At 40.6% G+C, this 18,483-nt stretch overlaps 1 protein-coding gene across 1 annotated transcript; it reads right to left on the reverse strand.

The window, feature by feature from the left end:
• Positions 1–13,793: 13,793 nt before the first annotated feature.
• On the reverse strand, positions 13,794–15,649 carry LOC108089079 (segmentation protein fushi tarazu). Its single transcript, XM_017187185.2, is given in 3 exon segments — positions 13,794–14,694; positions 14,822–15,352; positions 15,355–15,649. Coding segments are annotated over 3 exon segments (1,239 nt in total). The 5' UTR covers positions 15,590–15,649; the 3' UTR covers positions 13,794–14,221.
• Positions 15,650–18,483: the final 2,834 nt, after the last annotated feature.

Below are 18,483 nucleotides of genomic sequence, written 5' to 3' on the forward strand. Positions count from 1 at the left end.
CGGATGACATATGGAGGCAGGGAGAGCCAGCGACACGCAGCCGACAATCGATTAATCAGCGAAAAATAATAAGAAACACGTTCTCCCCTCCCGCCTGGAAATCCCAATCCCCCAACTCCCCGGAGATGCAACTGCAGCCGGGTCGGAATCGGAATCGGAATCCCTGAATGCGGAACTGATGTCGCTCGGGGCACTCAAAAAATGGGCAACTTCAACATTTCGGGCAGCCGAATAAATAAGGAACAAACAGCATCCAAGGCAGCGGGCATTTTTGATTATGACAAAAATTCTAAGATGAATAAAACTTTGGGTTCCAGTTGGGCTCTCCGATGTGTTTTCACTGGGTCGGGGGAAAAGAAAACCGTTGACAATGTCGCGGACCCTCGAAATAAAGACAACAAAGCCAAATGAACGAAAATGTCAAAGCCAAATGACTGACCAAACTCATTACAACGAAACTTCAAATTACCCAAATTAATCTAATTTTGTGTGAGTTCGCTTTGTTTGGCCGTTGTTGTTTTCAATGTCAATGAGTTGAGTGGCTTGTCAGTGGACAAAGTTTGATTCCTCCCATCGTTCGACCGCCATTTGTTTGGGCTTTCCGTTTGTTTTTTGTTTATTCCGTTGATTTCTCTGTTAACACATTTCCCACATAATGGAATATTATGTTTCTCATTTGTTTGGCTTCAGTTCGAGGGCATTTGGATATCGAAAACGAATTCCACTTCCATTTATTCTTTGCCAATTTTCATGTGCACCGGGATAATTATATCTTAAACGGTTGCCACGGGTTCCACTTCAAAGCTTCCTGCAGAACAATCTGTCACTCAAACAAGCCAATGGCAGAAGTCAGACGCCATTCGCCAGCTCTTTGATGTCCCAAACTGCATTCGAATCGGAAGAGGATATGACAGCGTGACACGAGCTATGTGCAGAGATAGACCGCTTTATATCAATATTTCCAAAGTAGCTAAATATAGTACAAAACGGTTTTTTCGTTTTTATTGATAGCCCCATCAGTGGCATTGTTTATTAAAAGCTGAAAATTATTATTTGACTCGATATCGTTAATTGAAGGCGATTTCTCGTTCATTTAGGATTGTGTTTTGTGAAAAAGTAGCATGTTTCTAAATTTCTAAATAATTTGAAATATTTTTATGCAAATTATTTAAGAATTCGCTTAGAAAATATTTTTTTTATATTTGCACTAAAATGTTTAATTTTTTGGAAATAAAAATAGTTAATAAGGGTTTAAGAAACCATATTTGTGGGTTGCTATTAATTATTAATATATTTCCCTTTTCCAAACGTTTACAATTGCAAACTAATTAAACTAATTAACGTTTTTAGGGACAGAGTTTTATATAATTATTGATATCATCTCTCTTTCCATCTCTAGCTTCGATCTGCTGCCCACCAGACTTAATCTAGCATCTATATACATATCACTATAGCCTCGTCGCGCCGTCGACGCTGTTGGGTTTATTATTAATTTGTGCCTCACATGCGGGAGCGTCTGTCGAGAGTAGAAGTTTTCAAAATGAATTTTTATGCGCCTGTGCCGTTGCAACAGCTTCTGCATGTCGCGTCTATTTATTTTTACCTTTTTGGCATCACGTGGCTGCCACTCCCGCAGTCTATATCCCCTGCCCCGCGATTCCGACTGCTGCTGTTATATTTGACATATTGCCGACATTGATAGTATGAGACGTTGCAATGAAATTTGTTGTGCTCGTCAACGGGAGATGCAGCCATTACTCAGCCGCCGACAGGGAAACGCATTCAAATGACAGGGGAACTCGGGGATATAGGCACCCTATAACCTCTAGGTGGAATCAATTTGAGCAGATGTTGGATGTGGGTGTGCGAAGATGATAACGAGCATTTGATTTACGTGCTGATGCTTTTCAGCAGCTAAGAGTGCGAATAATAAGAATGTCTTTTAATGGGATTATAGGTTTTCCTGGATTGCTCAACTATCGTGATCTTATAACTGAAAACTCAGTAGATTGCATTTGAATGAATCAAATGAATATTTTTTTAGATATATAAACAGAAATATCCATTTGAGTTTTCGTTTTTTATTTTCACGTGATTTCAAAGTCCTTTATATACATTTTGTTCGCCTTTTTTTAACCACATGTTATTTTTATAACTCATGAAGACTTCTGAGTATTTAAGACTTCTACTAAACATTGTCTTAAGTAAGCTTTATAACACTTCTATATAATTTGTTTTCTACATCTTCCTTATAAATAGGGAAAATGTTTGAATATATAGAAGAACTTATCTTCAGTTACAACTCAAAATTTACTCACAGATCACATCCCTTCGTTCTATCCAGCCATAACAATGTTTGCCTTTCGGCCATTTCACCCAGGGTTCGGCCATTTGCAAGTGCACCGAATGACTGCAATTAGCTGTTTCCAAACGAATTTCACTTTTCGATACTGGGGAGTAAGTGCGTAATTTCCTTGTTGAGGCAGCCACGCATGAAACGCAATTTTTCACTTTCCCTTTCGCCGGCTGGCTTTCCTCCCCTGCCCATTCATCCAGCCGATCGAACACTAATTGCAGAGCAACATCAAAATAATTATGGCCACTTTGGTCATAATAAGTAAAGAATTTACACGTGTACCTGTGAGCGGCGGCAGTTTTGTTTGAGTTGGCTCGGATTTGCTGAAATTGCTTTCACATTAAAAACACTCTCACCCACCGCAAGTCCTGCCTACTACTGCCTACCTGGTCCTCGTCCGGCAATTAATACCTTTCACCCTGCTCCGTTTGATGTGCCCTGTCATTCCGACTGCCGCTGCCAGTGGGCCATTTGTTTGTGTCAACGCCGGGCCGACTGCCCCGGATGCTGCCACGGATTAGAAAGTAATCACGGCCGATAAGGAGCGTCCACTGCGGAGTGTCTCCGGGGACCTCAAGGTGGGCAGCGGTCAAAACGCTGCGTTCCGGCCGGGCTGGCAATTTAAATTACCATCGGATCCACCACCCAAAAATGTCCCGCATGCCAAACCCTCGACTGAATCCCAGGAACTTTAAGTTACACTTCAAAATTGTTTAAAATGTATTTTCCTGATTTTTAGATGTCTAATGCCGAATCACTAGTCAAATAATTTCTCATATTTTATATTTTTAGCTTCATAGTCTATTGTTTGTAAAATAAAATATTCAAAAAATATTATAATCGAAAATTTTAAATTACTGCGAAATAAATATAAAAATCTATAAGAAAAGGTGTATCATTGAAAGAGTTTCAAAAGAAGCGTATACAAATCAAACTTTCATTTTTTATAAATTTATTTAACTTATATTTATTTTAGAGAAAAGAAAGTATACATTTAGGAACCTAAAAAGGATTATTAGAAAGGAAATTTGAAAGCTTTAACTATTTTAACTGAGGTACAATATTTTCTGCAAGTGGAGCGACCGCCCACTCTCGAATCTCCGTTCGGTTACAAATGTCCATTGGGACTTTGCTAATCTGTCATTCGCCATGATGTGCTCCCGAAGGCGGCCCTTCCGGATCGGTTCGGTTGAGTTTGGTCTGGAGTTTGGAAGTTCCACACATGTGCCCAGACAGAGATAGCGAAATGGCCAAAGAGCGAGGGAGATGGACGAAGTGAGGGAGCGAGCCAGGGACACCAACTGGCAATGAAAAAGGACGAGTGTTCATATAAATGACCAAAATGCCACGCACTGACCCAACGCATCGCCCATCCCCGGTCGGATTCCACTCACCACCCACCATCTACCACCCACAACCCACCCTCCTCTCACAGGACTACGCCCATTGGCATCGACGACATGGCAGATAAAATGTTTCAATGTCCAATCGGGCAATTTGTCAAAATACTTGCCAATGGACATGGTTATTTCGTTTTTTGCCCTCTCCGGCCGGACAAAATATTTACTTTTTGTGCTGATGTGGAGAACTATTTAATGTCCAGAAGAACTTTAATGTTCTAGGTTAAGCATAGTTAGATAAATATTAAAAGCAGTCGCATAATATAAATTTTATTTTGAAAGTGATATGAACATTTTCTGTAAAAATATAATTTTCTAATGGATAATTTCTGATGTATTAAATGTTGAATTGGTAAAAACTACATTTCTTCTCGGTCGGTACATCACTATCATTTGCTAAACAACAACCGACTTAACAGTAACTTGCTTAATAATAATTGTTCAATAATAATTTGTAACCAAATTTAGTTATAATTATATTCATTTTGTTATTTATTTTGACCTAGCTAGGCATTAAATCTCTCCTTACAACTCCCACTCCGAACGCCTGTCAAATTAAAAACACTAATAGAAAACACTTTTGCACCACTGAGTAATTTAATTACTTTATCCCGACTTGGGCTGACATGAGGTAAGGTGCCAATGGAGCATATCAAATTCAATTCTAGCCAGTTACTCAACTTCCACGACTTCACACGCCGCCTCACGTTGCCATTGTTGCTGCTGTGTGGGCGCCAGGAGCTGATTAATTGCCAGCAATTAGTCAGCATAATTTCCGCTAGATGATTTTGCATTGGCATTTGCATGGCCTGCATATACTCATGTTCCCGACTGTCTCCGCACACTATAAGAAAATGTATGTAGTGTGGACTTAAAAATTAAATGTAATTTATATAATTTGTTACAATTCTTCTGTAAAACCAAATCCAAAGCAAGCAATTAAAATGCAATTAAAAGATTAAAAAATATTATAAGTAAAAGAAATGGATGTATATATTTTTCTAAGAATTTAAATAAATAGTTTTGTTTCAGTGTGAATCTCATCTGCTGTTCAAAACATGCAAACCCGAATCAGGCAAAAATGTTGCGAAATTATTAAGTGAATATTGAATGCGTGATATTGAAATGGGATTCCGGACTCGGAGCGGCAGTTGGTCGAGCGGCAGTTGTTGCCAGCGATGCTCCTGTTCGCATCCTGGGCGCATTCCCATTTTCCGCTCCTGCTCCTGCTCCTGCTGCTGCTCTCCTGCTTTCCCCCGCCCCTGGCCAACCCCCTCGGAGAGCTGCGGACGCCGTTGCTGCTTTGTAACAGTCTGATTTTGACATTGACGGATTCCCCGACATTTATCATGCACTACGCCCCTGAAGGGAGGCCGAGCCAGTGAAAGAAGCGAAAAGGATACTCTCGGACTGGCCCCGTCTGTGCGAGTGCTGCGTGTTGCTGTGTGAGTGTGTGTGTCTTGCTGTGTGTGTGTGTGTGTCGGCCTTAAATGCCTACCATCTTGGTGGATGACGGCGATGACGACTGGCCCGAAAACCGAGCCAAACTCTGACAGCATTCCGTCAGAGGTAAGGAACCCTCGATGGCGTTGAAGTTTTCATTATACATATTTGATCCCCGGAACGTTGCGTGGAACAAATCCATATCAGTCAGCAAGCTGGGAAAACTGGGAAAACCCACCAAGCGATGCGTGTAATTAAAATGTTTTAATCTATGGAATATATTCAGCGAACTGAGGGAGCACAATCATCTAATTGGTTTCCAGACATTCTTCGTGAAGTTTACCCTAGAAATACATCTTATTCATTCAAAATGCCCAAGCTAATTGAATTTAACCAGATAACTTTTTGTACGTACATTATGTTCTTATGTTATGGCTTAATATATTTAAAAAGCTCCTATTATGGTCTTTAAAAAATATATACCTCAATTTCTAAATTAACTAAATCACTATGTTATAAAGGAACAAATTTCAATTTTAAAATTTGAAAAATACAATCATTAAAACAACCGTAATGTTTGATTTGTTACTTATTCATACTTATTAGAAACTAGCACTGCTTCATGTCTTATTGTTTAGGATTGTTAACTATTACTAATTATTTTCAAATTTTTTATTAAAATACTAAAAAAATACAAGACATAAACCAGTTTCCAAGTAAAAAATTTAAATATCCTTTCAACATTTTTTGTTGTTAGTTATACACATTTATTTGCCAATTTCTTTAGATTGTATTCCTTGTTTAACCATTAAAATATAACATAAAGACCCCAAATCGAACCAAGTTATTTACTTGCTGTACAAAACTTATTCCCAGAACTACCAACCTCAACCTTATCATTCGAGAGTAATTTGAGGATGAAATTGAAATATCCACACCTAACTGATTGAAATCGATACGATTGGAGGTTACAAAATCTTCGGCGGCTCTTGGAGGAAGGGAAAACCTGTAGAACTTGTAAGTTGTTCGGAGTATTCTGGGGCCCGAACATGCAAACGAGCCAAATATTAATTGGGATGTCAATTTTAATTTTTCCCTTTCGTTTCTCCGAGACTTACATTTAACAGCTCAATTAATTGTGGGGACTCATGTGACCAGGACGGCGGTTTCCGATCCCGGATCCCGGATCCCAGAGCCGAGATTTGAGTTATGCGATCCATTGGCATTATCTGAGGCCCGACTTGGGCGCATGTGACAAGCGGCAACTGATTCATTCGGGGACTATCGATGGCCGGAGGGATCGACGAGGCGATAAAGATCTCAAAAGGATCTCGCTGACTGCTCTCTCCCTCTTTCTCCAAAGCCTGTCTTCTCTGTCTGCGGCCGGGGAGAATTAATGAGCGCCATTATAGTGCGACAACTCTTAGTTGTGGTGAAAACGACTTTAAGTCAGTTTTAAATTGAATAATATTAATTTGCGAGATAAAGCGTGTGATCGCGGCCATTAATCAATTAATTAGTTTACCTTTTGTGCGAGTATCTCGGCATTCGGCATTCGAGCGATTCGGACTGCAGCAGAAAAATCCAGAGAAAGCAACTCAATCTAACAGAATTATAATTGCCCAGGAAAGCCCTGAACTCAAGACAAAACCCCAAACAAAGCTGACATTGTATTTGTTTCCCTAGACTTTCGGTTGGAAAAAGGAAAAAACAAAATAAAAAAAAACACCGCCTTGCGGCACTTTTATTACATTTGTTCTCCCATTCTCAGGTTGCTCGGGCTTTTAATGACCGGCGAGCAAATAAAAGAAAAATGTCGTTCTGATTGACGAATTGCGTGCGTATAATTGTATCTTCCAGATATTTTTGTTTACTTGCGCCATATTTACTCAGCCCCGGCATTGTGTTCGCCTTCTTTGGGCAATCGAAGGGCGAGGGGAGCCGGGAGCCACAGGAAAGTTTAATTGAGGAACAACTGTAGAGAGGCGCCACACAAAACTTTTGCCGGTTCACGCTCACGGCTCACGCAAGAAAACAAAAATGTCGGATATCTTTGAAGTTTCGAGGAACGGCACTAATATCTGTGAGTGCATCGCATCTGTGTGTTTTCCCCAAGTATTGTTTGCGGCCGTGGAAACCCATTCATGGGCCGCAATTAGGAGAACAAAGTGGGGAAGCGAAAATCTTACTTGATTACAAAGAAGTGCAGAGCATGACGAGTTTAGAAATATTTTTGTGGATTGGAAAACCGCTGATCTGAAATTTTGAGAACTTTGAAATAAGAAATGAGAAGAAAAACATCCGTGTATTTTCCGTATATCTCGTTTTCTCGAACAATTTGCCTAGATTGTGGATATTTTTTCGATTAAGTTAAACAATAAATGAATTAGTGTTTTTAAGACTAGTTAAAAAAATTATATAGTATAAATTAGACTTAATTAATTTTTCAGCAGAGCAAACATCCTTTGGGTGCTGAAATTTGTCGAAAAAACTGGAGCTTGACGTATGTATTTCAAAGTTTTTACTTGCTTATATTGTTACCGAAACTGAATTTAAACTTCAGTGCCAGTCGGGTTACAAAATAAATAAAAAATATTTGATTAGAATCATATTTTCAACAATATTTGAGGCTGTTTTATCTGTCAGACACCAATCGTCTGTCTGTTTTGCTTTTTTATTTGTATAAATAAAACCTTATTGTGTTAAAATAAAATTGCATATTTATTCAAAAACATAAAATACATTAACATTTAATAAATATACGTGTTAAAAGCTAAGTAAGGGTTATTTAAGAAATTTCCTTATTTGCTTTTATTATTTTCAAAAAAAAAATGTATTTAACTTAAATTTGTTTCTATACATCGAAAAGTACATTTAAATTCAAGTCAGAGGAGTACGAATACCAACATTGAAAGAGTTTTTCCATCCAAAAGTTCGAAAACCAAAGTAAGTAAAATGTAAGCCACTGATTTGATAAATATATATATATAAAATACATTTCTAATTTTGTATCCTTTTTGTGTCTAAGTAAATGTTGCAGATGGTACTCAACATGGACTACAGCAACAAATTTTTTTCAAGCAGTTAATGTAAGCAGTGCGCGAATTTAAGTTGGTTGCTGTCTTTGATATTATTATCCATGTAAATAATATGTATTTTTATGTAGATAAAGGATTCTAGATATTTTCGAAAAAAAACAAACTGGAAAAAGTATTGAGTTTTCCAGTCAGAGATTCTAAGCAAGAATAAAATAATTTTTTGGAGTCCTGTTCACTTTCCACTAGATGGTGCTGTAGACAAAAGGTTTTGTTAGAGGAAAAGTACTGGCTTAAAGCAAATTTTAGTAAAACAACGAGTTTAAAAATTAAACAAAATATAAAATTAATGAGTTAATTATTAATAAATAAATTTACTGAATTAAAAAAATTTATTTTTTGGCAAGGGTATTTTATGAAGTCTATCAACAATAAAAGTATAACTCTTTGATTTGATTTCATCTCGCCAACCAAAATGCTTTCGCTATGATTAAGTCCAAAAAAACTTATGGAAAGAAACTAAGATCTTAACAACTGCTGCCCAAGTGGTGAAGGTACCCAACTTTTCTTTTTTCCTGTACGCGATATATCCAAGCGCCTGTGTTCTTTGGAATTCTATTTGGCCGTGAACATGCGAGTATAATGCCAGCTATAGCTAAATAGTGCCGATGCCGATGCTGATGCGGAGGCGGTGGCAGTGGCAGATCGGGCTCTCGAGCACTCAAGATGTGCTACGTCGAGCGGTGCCATCCGCTGAATCTGAATCAGAATCTGAGGATGCATATGCATCCTCACATGTTTTTTTTCGGCGGCCTCTTTGACTCGAAAATCCGCGGTGGATGCTGGTCTTCGTCGGTGCGGGATTCGCAGTGCATATGTTTGATTAAAAATTAAAATTATCTTTTACGGCCCATTTAAAATAAACCGACCAGAGATTTCTCGCAGTCGGTCTCATTTTCGGAATAACGAAACGAAAGACTTTTTCTTTAGCGGGCGAGGCAAGCATCAACAATAATTGAAATATATCTGCTATATTACTTTACAAGATCTGGAAAAGGCTACTTGTGGAACAAATACAATGTAGTGAGCAATTTTTTGTTTTGTTTAATCCAAGACACGTGTATATTTTTGGAAATTAAATCTTTTTTATAGTGGTACAACAGCATTGTGATTCAAGAAACGAATTCTAGGAATCTTAAAGTCTAAAAGTATCTAAAATATACTTAAATCGTAAAGAATTTATTTCCTTTATTATTAAAATTAGGGTTTAAGTAGTTTACTTTGTGTTTAGCAAGAATAGCAAAAATACTCGTCTTACTGATTAACTCGTACATATTTTATAAAGTAATCGCTTGGTACAAACTTTTTAAATGTGTATGCAATTTAATTCCAAATTACTTTTTTTTTTGAATATTCATAATTTCTATTTGTAAACTAAAAGCATTTAAAGGAAGTTAGCTACCTGTAAGAACAACTTTCTTTACATATTTTTAAAACATTCCCGCAAATTAAAATCTTATCATAATTAAACAAATTAAAAAAACTTATCGGCAAACCTTTATTTTTGGTATTGGCAAACGGCAGCGACACAATTTGTATAATCCTCCACTTGAACAGCCTTTGTTGGGCATGTCTAACAAAAACCCGAATCAAAACCGATTCGAACATAATCAGCTTAATCATAAATTAACAATAAAGTTCGTGACCAGCGCCGTCGCCTTTTGCAGATAAATTAGTCAAAGCGACACGCCATAAAGCATTCGGTGAACTCATAAATCCCACAGCTTCGGATGAGGATGGCTTGGGATCGGAGGTTCTCAGTGGATGTGATATGGCTTATTACCATATTGATGTTAACCTCTGGCTGGGCCAGGGTTCAGTTCAGCACTGATCTAGCCGCTGGCAGATGATCGGGTTTGGTTTGGTTTAGTTTGGGTTTTGGCGCTGATTTCATCGGTGTTTTTACCGCGAGATTTCCTGGAAAGTACAAGCAACATGAACTAAGTTTGTGCACAGAAAGAAAACATCTGAAATCTTGTTTACTACTTTAATTTAATAATATAAAATAAGGAAATAATATTTTATACATTAATATTGCTTTATTTTCAATGGTAATTTTATAGGATTATATCATTAAGATGGCAATTGAGTTTTAAAACCTGTTTTTTTAAGTGTGCATAGAAACGAAGCGTTTGGGGCGACATCTTACCGTGGTGGCCATAACTCATGCAGCATCAGCATACCAGGCCAAGCCAGCCGATCTCGATCTCATTACCATTCCCATTCCCACTAGGTGCATATATCCATTCCTATTCCTATTCCTACATCTTGGTCCGTGGAGATCGGTGGCATTTGCCGGGCCATTAGATCGGGCTGCCGTGTTGATATTGCCAGCCATTCGGAAATTGTTGATTTGGGTCACAATTAATTGCTTTTTGAGCGCCATAAATATATGGCCATCACAACAAAGGGTGCGGCCGCAACAGAAGTGCTGACCTCCACGATGACTTGCCGAAGTCGTTTGGCCATCGCTATATGAACTCGATTATCATTTCATGTTGGGTGATAATATGACAGGAGCACAGTTTCGCCAGATTTACAAGTGTTCGGTTATTTTACCTACCCTATTCTAAAGTTGTTAACGTAATTGCGAAGTTAGTATGGAAAATAGGTAAGGGTATTAATATTTTTGGCAAATTAAACAAATTAATTTCACAACCAATTTGGGTTGACTAATTTATATACATTTTTTACCTTTACGATTGTTAAATAATTGATATTTAATTCTCATTTAAATTAAAATTTGACCTTCAATTAAAAAACCTATTAAAATTAAACTAATCAATTGTTGTCGCTTTAGTAGAATACATTTTCAAATTCAGTATATTTTAACCCAGAATAGTTCGAAACCCACTTTTCCTAACCGAGTTAATTCGAATATCACGCTTGATCTAATGTTTTGGATTAGACGCTCCGTGTTTATCTTTAACATAAGGATAATGCAATTTGATCCCTTCCAGCTAAAGGCTTATCCTGCGAAACACAAGGCATACCACTTCTAGCCCTTCATGTTCCTTCCCCTTTCGCCAGGGTCAAGTCATTTGCGAATCTCTGACCCTCTCTGTCTATTCTACCAGTGTGTCCTGCTCTAACTGGCTGTAAACACTACGCGGATTAAGGATTCGGCAGCGGCGACAGAAAGGATAATTCGCCAACCGACAATGCTGCGCGGACAAAGGTGTTTTGTTTTTATGACTTTGTAACTCCTTCGCCAGCTTAAGGAGGTAACCGTGTGCCCGTGTTGGCGAAAGGATAACTTTACGATCGTTATGGTTGAGGCTGGTGGAAGGATAGCGATGCAGGCCGAGGAATCCTTCGAGCCCGAGGACTTTGAGGAGGCGGTACCTGCCGGCTAAATGGACACAATGGCACCGCCTATTCGCGAATGCGAATTCTGCGAGGGAAGCGCATTGTTTTGACAAAGGCGGGCTTTATTTTGACTATTTAAAGGATTATGCTAAAGGATTGACTTTGCAGCCTTGACTGAACCCGGCCGGCAAAAGGATTCCGCCCACAACGGCGACTTCTTCCGCGAATCTAGGGTTTTATGGTTCGCGAATGAGTTAAGAACTGACTCCGAGGCTCTCTAATAAAACGAAATGCGAATAAAAAGGATAAAAAAGGCTTCACTTCGCAGAAGGACTCGGGAAGAGTTAACGTAACTCTTTCGCAATTTACACGTAAATCTTTTACCACTTCTAGAAACTCTAGAAAACATTATGAAAAGAAATATTGACTTTTGAGGAAACCTAAAAGTCCTTGCGCCTTCGTTTGCTTAATGTTGACTAAAGGGTGATTTTAGGGAATTCACAAAGGACGATTGCTTGCCTAATGTGGTAAAAGAGTTATTTGGAAACTATAAAAAATGTGTTTGGCTTTTTTATTTTGTTTTGGTAAAATAACGTAGGAAGTGGATACTTTGAAAATTTTAGCACCAGAAGTTATGAAGTTTGTATACAATTGCAGCAAAAAAATTGTATTACAGACAAAAGTTAGCAATGCAGTTAACGAGACACCCTCCAAGAGAATTTTATATTTTTCCTTGATAAGCATCACTCAGTCGGGATGGGACGGACCGAACCAATAATAAACTAAAATAAAAGAACATAAATATTAAGGAAAGATACTAACGAGTCTTGAATATAAACTTGTTTATTGTTAAATAACGTGCATATTAAGAGTATCATAAGTAGCATAAGAGAATCCTATCGAGGTTCATATTAGAATTAAATCGCGTTAAATTGGTAGAGTTGGTTTTTCTTACTACCATTTAAATTGCCTCCACAGAAATTAGTTAGTGAAATTATTTGCATTACTAAAAACCAAGGCATTAGTTTAAGTTAGTATTGTATTTAAAAGTGAGTCAGTAAGCTTACGCAACTAGAGCCCCTCAGCCCCTTTAAAACGAAGATAGTAAACTTTATTACGATCACAAAATTTCCTTTCGCATATTGATGCTTGCATTTCACCACTCTACTAACCGAATGCCACTTCGCACCTAAGTCTATCCTATGAACCACAGATGCTACTCCGTGCTCACCCACTGTCCACTTTTACCTAATGAGTCGGATAAATGACGCCAGGCAAAATGCAACTGCTCATGGCTCCCCTCGCCTTTGCTTCTGATTCCGACTCCGATTCCGTATCGGGATCCGGCTTTTCTTTTGCGCAGCGATACCCATAACTGTCACGGGCGGGCAATGAAAAATGACCAATCAATGTCTCACTTCAATAGAGGAGCAAGCTGCGCCGAAGGGGAGGAAGGAAGCAGGGGATGTGGTGGTAGAAATACCCGAGTCTCGACCAAAATGTGACGTTTCTCTGGCGAAAAGAGTGAAAATTATAGAAAATCCGAGAGATAGCAGTGGGTCGGGGACGAGGGGGATAGACCGAGAAAATGCAGCTGCCCGAATTTGCACGATTCCTGCTCAACATTAAATCGTTTGCCTTTCGAATAAGTTCAGCAAAAATCTGTCGGGTGGTTTCAGCGATCAAAGACTGCAATTCCACAAAAAAAAAAATCCGAATTTGCAACTTAGTTTGTTTAACGCAATTAATCAAAAAATGTGTAGTTTTCTGCTTACTAAATTCAGAATCAATCGGTCTATATTAAAAACTATAAATGTAAAATTAGATCTGCGATAAACATCTCTATTTGTTTGTTTATATAAACTACGTAAATCTCAAATTGATACAATCCTGAATAAAGAATATTATATGCATCTACATAATTTGCATAATTAGTTTAGGAGCGCTCGACTTTACCATTTTTATTCAACTTACATTTCTTGAATTGAACTTAATATAATAATCTGTAATAGCATATTTATAGATATAAATGCTAAATAATGTTGATAAATGCTTGTGTATTTAAGCTTTAACTTTCTTTAAATTTTATATCTCCCAAAAGTTTTAAATCAATTAATGTCCACCTCAACCCACCCCCAAATAAATACTCAGATCGATTTGTTTAAATTCGATGTTTGCTATATATTTAAATAAATAATATTCTACTATAAGGCTATCTTAAGAACTATCTGTACAAAAACATTTGTCAGTCTCCAAGTCTTTTGGCCACAATCAGCCTCCCGGCTGAGTGTTTTGGGTTTGCGTTTGGCCGCAGCTAATCGATCGCTGAGAACCCATCATGGCCAGCCACTGGGTTCCGCTCGCAGCAAGGATCCTCTGGCTGTCTGCCTTTCAGCCCGTCTGCCGTCTTAGGCCTCTGCACATGCGCACTGGTCCTTGTGCCCAAGGGTCCTTTCTGGGCACCGTAGGGAGTGCGCTCTACTGTGCGACTCATCGCATCGCAGCTTCGTTCTCGGCTTTCGCCATTTGCGTGTCACCTACAAATGGTCGAGAGAAGTGCGTTCGTTTATGGTTTTGGTTCGGGTTTCGTTTTGGTTCGGTTCGGTTTTTCGGCGGTTTCAGGGCATATGGAAGAGGTCCTGCGGATGCTGCTGGTAGCCGCACTGCTGCTGGTACTGCTGCGGGTACGCATCGTACTGGTGGCTCTGGTGGCTTTGGTGCCCCTGCTGCTGGGGGTAATCGTTCACCAAACCGTAACCATGAGCGTGGTTGTAGGCGGGGTACGCAGCGGTGGCTTGGTGGTGGTACATCGGCACGGGGGGAACCCCGGCGGTGCTGGTGGTGGTGGCTTCCAGTGGCGGCATCATCGCGGAGTAGTGCTCCGGGGAGCTCTCCAGCGTGCGGTCCTTCTTGGACTTCATGCGACGGTTCTGGAACCAGATCTTGATCTGCCTTTCGCTCAAACTCAAGGCGTTGGCGATGTCGATGCGGCGGCGACGGGTGATGTACCTATTGAAGTGGAACTCCTTCTCGAGCTCCAGAGTCTGGTAGCGGGTGTAGGTTTGGCGGGTGCGTTTGGAGTCTTTGCAATCTGTAAATAATAAATAAAGATATTGATAAGTAATTGATTAAATTTAAATATAAATATTTGTAGGGGGATATCTTTCTAATAATTTAAGGGTCGTGCATTTTAGGGGTTGATCTAAAGCGATGCCTACCTGATGCCAAAGTCTCCTCGATGTGCGACCAATTGAAATCGCCGGCCCCGCTCGGGGCTGTCACAATGCGATGATTGATCTCCTGGCTGACAACTGACGAGCACTTCTCCCCCGGCGACTGGGGTGGTGTGCTGATGCCCTCGACGGGCGGCAGAGAAGTGGGCGTGGTCGGTGGCGGGCTGGCGAAGTCGCCATGCTTCAGCTTCTGCGACTGCGATTGCAACTGCAGTTGCGACTGCGACTGGGATTGCGGAGAGTAGACGTCCAAGTAGTCGACGTCCTCGGAGGCGGAGGGCGTGGGGACCGCCACGTACTCCTGCTCGTAGCTGGGGGCGGGGCTGGCGGCGACCTTGGCGGCGGGGGCCTTCTTCACCTGCTCGACGGTGGTGTAGAAGTAGTCGGGCGTGTACTTCAGCTTCTTCACGGGATTCGTGAGCAGGGCCCTCAGTGTGCTGGGTCGCTCCTCCACGGCGGCGATGATGGAGGCGGCGTCCTCCTCGGCCTTCCGCTTGGCGACCTTCGGCGGGGGGTGGTGGGCTGGGCAGCTGGAGTGGGTTGGCTCGTCACCTGATCCTGGCAGCTGTAGTTGTTGTAGTAGCAGCTCTCCGAGTAGCTCTCCTGGGCGTAGTAGCCCTGGTAGCTCTGGTAGCCTCCCTGGTAGTAACCGTTCCCGGCGGAGTTGTCGTAGTAAGTGGGCGGCAGGCTGTGGGGGTGGTACATGTTGTACATGTTCATGTTCTCTGCGTAACTGTAGTTGGTGGCTGCCATCTCTGATGTGTGTGTGTGTGTGTCTAAACTCTGATCGAACTCTGCGATGTGCACGCAACGCTGGTGAGTCTGCGAATGAGCTCGTCCTGCGGCAGATCCTGCATATATAGCAAAAGCGGAGGACCTCGGCACACGCTCGCCGTTATAGCGCATAAATGTCCCTGCGCATGACACTTTGCCGCCTGCTGTTCGCAACCCTCCCCGCCGGGGAAATGTCCTTGCGACCGAGGGGAGGGGAGTTATCCGAGGTCCTGCCGGAGTTATCCGTTCGAGGCCTACCTGCTGCGCTGCTTATTACCTACCCATCGCGCCCATTATCATCGCGAGTTATCCGCCCGCGCACTTCCCCTCCTCGGCGACCTTGAATCTCGCTGCTCGGTAATTACAGCCATGAGATGCCTACCTATGAGGTGCGCAGAGCAGGAGGACTACACACCGTCGATCTCCCTCTAATTGCAATAATCATAAAGACATAAAAAGGAATAGTGAACTGTAAACTGTTGCTGAAAACGTTCCTCCGTCGCGGAGGCTTTTTCCCCGGCCCGTTTATGGTTCCCTAAAAATTTCTCTGGATTTTTGCCAGCGCGCAGAAAGACGACTACGAGGACTGGCCGCCAGTTGTTCCCGGAATCCGCGGCCCTTTCCCTCCGAATTTATTCCGCGGCACTGGGCGGCCAAAGGATAACATTGCGTCCGATCCTGGAAGGATATTGCGCGTGGCCGAGGGTCGCGTGTTTGCGCTTTTTGTTTGCCTTGTGGCCCGGCAAGTGCGCAACTCGGATCCCGGCCTCAAAAACTCACTCCTATGCCCGCTGTTTGCCCAAAACCCGAACGCCGCCCTGCCAAAGTGACTGCCAAAAAACACGTCACTTCTCACCCGCGCAATTGCAAACACAAACAGTTAAACAAATATTAAAACACCTCTCCATTAACAAGATTTATAAATGTTTAAAAATTAATTTACGAGAATGTTACAAATGTTCAACAAACGGATTAAAAACAATTAGTTTAGTTTAAGTAATGTACATTTACGTGTTAACAACAAAGAAATGAACTCGATTTTTCTATTATTTTTCTAAATTTTTCGAAGGCCATGACAGCTATACCAAAATGAAATCTTGGCAGAATTTATATCCAACATTTGATAAAGTCTCAAAAAGGTAGTTTAAAATAGCTGGGATTCGTTTGCAAATAATAAAAAGGAGCGACATTTATGCAAAATGTCCTGACTATTGCATCAATTGCATGGTGACCAATATATATTTAAATATATATTTCTTTCTTCTCTCATCTTGATACCAAATACATTCGTAACCAAACACAAACACTTTAAAGCTGGCAGTTAATATTTCAATATGGTTGTATTTATTTGGTTTTATTGTTTTAAGAGAGAAATAGAAAATATTGAAAATATTGAAAAAATACAAGTCCCACTATTTCATGTCTTGGTTTCAAAGATTTCTGGGGTCTCAAATGCTATATTATATTTACATAACACCCGAAATCCGCTCAGCTAAATTGACTGCTAAAAAAATCACTTCTCCGCCACTTTTGTGTTTACATGACTTTCTGATCGGCTTATGCGGCGGAAAAGAATTCTATAGCCACCCCCGTTGAACACCCCTAACATATCGATAGATCTGACATATGTGTGCCGTTTGTGCATGTGCGAATCCCACCCTACCCCAAGTCGAATCCCCGAACAACCCAAACCCCGTCTCCATCCGCTGGCAGCTTCCATTGTTGCACAAAATTTATGGCGTTTTTCAGTTTGACAGAAGAGAGTTCGCCAGGCTGCAGTTCGCTTTTCCCCGATGTCCTGTGATTGCAACAACACCCGCGAATGCGAGCCGCCTTTTCGGTTTTAGAGTAAATTTAACAATCAGCTAGCGATGTGGAGTGGGTTACAAAACTTATTCTTCCACATAGATTCAGAGCTACAGAGAAAACTCGAAAACTGCTTCTGTCTATTCGAAATAATTTAAAAAAAAACAAGCTATTTTTTTTTTTTACTTTGAAATTTCAATTCAATACTTCATTTATCATTTTATCATTTGAAATATTTTTTCATTTGATTCTATAGATTCAAGATAGAAAAATGATGCTTTATATTATGCTTAAAATAATTTAACTACACAAACTATTTTCCGTATAATGAGGAGTGTATTAAAAATCTAAGCTCTTTTATGTAGTATCTGTAAGTTTATTAATTTAATAAGCGGAACGCAATCAATTAAACTATAAATTTTATCTCTGAACTAAAAATCCTTCCCTTCATTCAACTCTTTAATTTTTATTAAATTTTATTGGCAAATTTAGTGGCGCAGAGCCACTTAGCTTTCTCACTACCACCGATCGGGTTCGTTCAATGCCTCAATCGAGATTAATCCGAACTCAACACATGGCCATAAAACTCCCTGCGCACCAAGGAAGTGCAGCAGGCTCGGGGTCCAGGACCCGGGCAACTTTAATTGAGTTGTTAGGCCCACATGCGAGTGTCCGACCACAACACACCCCATCTCGAATGGAAGCCCGAACCCGATCCAGAATACCAGTCCGAGGAATTCGTGCGATTTTATTGTCGAATTAATAAATTACCTTGACAGTGAATCGGGAACATCCCATTGTGCCGAGTGGCTGCATGTCCCTTTATGTCCTTCTAACCCCTCCCCCTTTCCGTTCGTCCTTCCTTTCAGTCTTCCGCTGGCGGCGTTGCACATTTTTGGCACTTCCATGAGGGTTACTCCAGTCTGATAGCATCTATATAGCTATTCTGCCATGTAGCAACTCGGTGGGTCGGTCCGGCGGATATTGATGAATGCACGGGAAGGTGGAACAGGCACGCGCCTGGAGGAGGCGAATGTGTTAATTCCCAGCCCTCAGATATATTTTCG

Source organism: Drosophila ficusphila, unplaced genomic scaffold, assembly GCF_018152265.1.
Source record: "Drosophila ficusphila isolate 14025-0441.05 unplaced genomic scaffold, ASM1815226v1 contig_791, whole genome shotgun sequence".
Lineage (NCBI taxonomy): Eukaryota > Metazoa > Arthropoda > Insecta > Diptera > Drosophilidae > Drosophila > Drosophila ficusphila.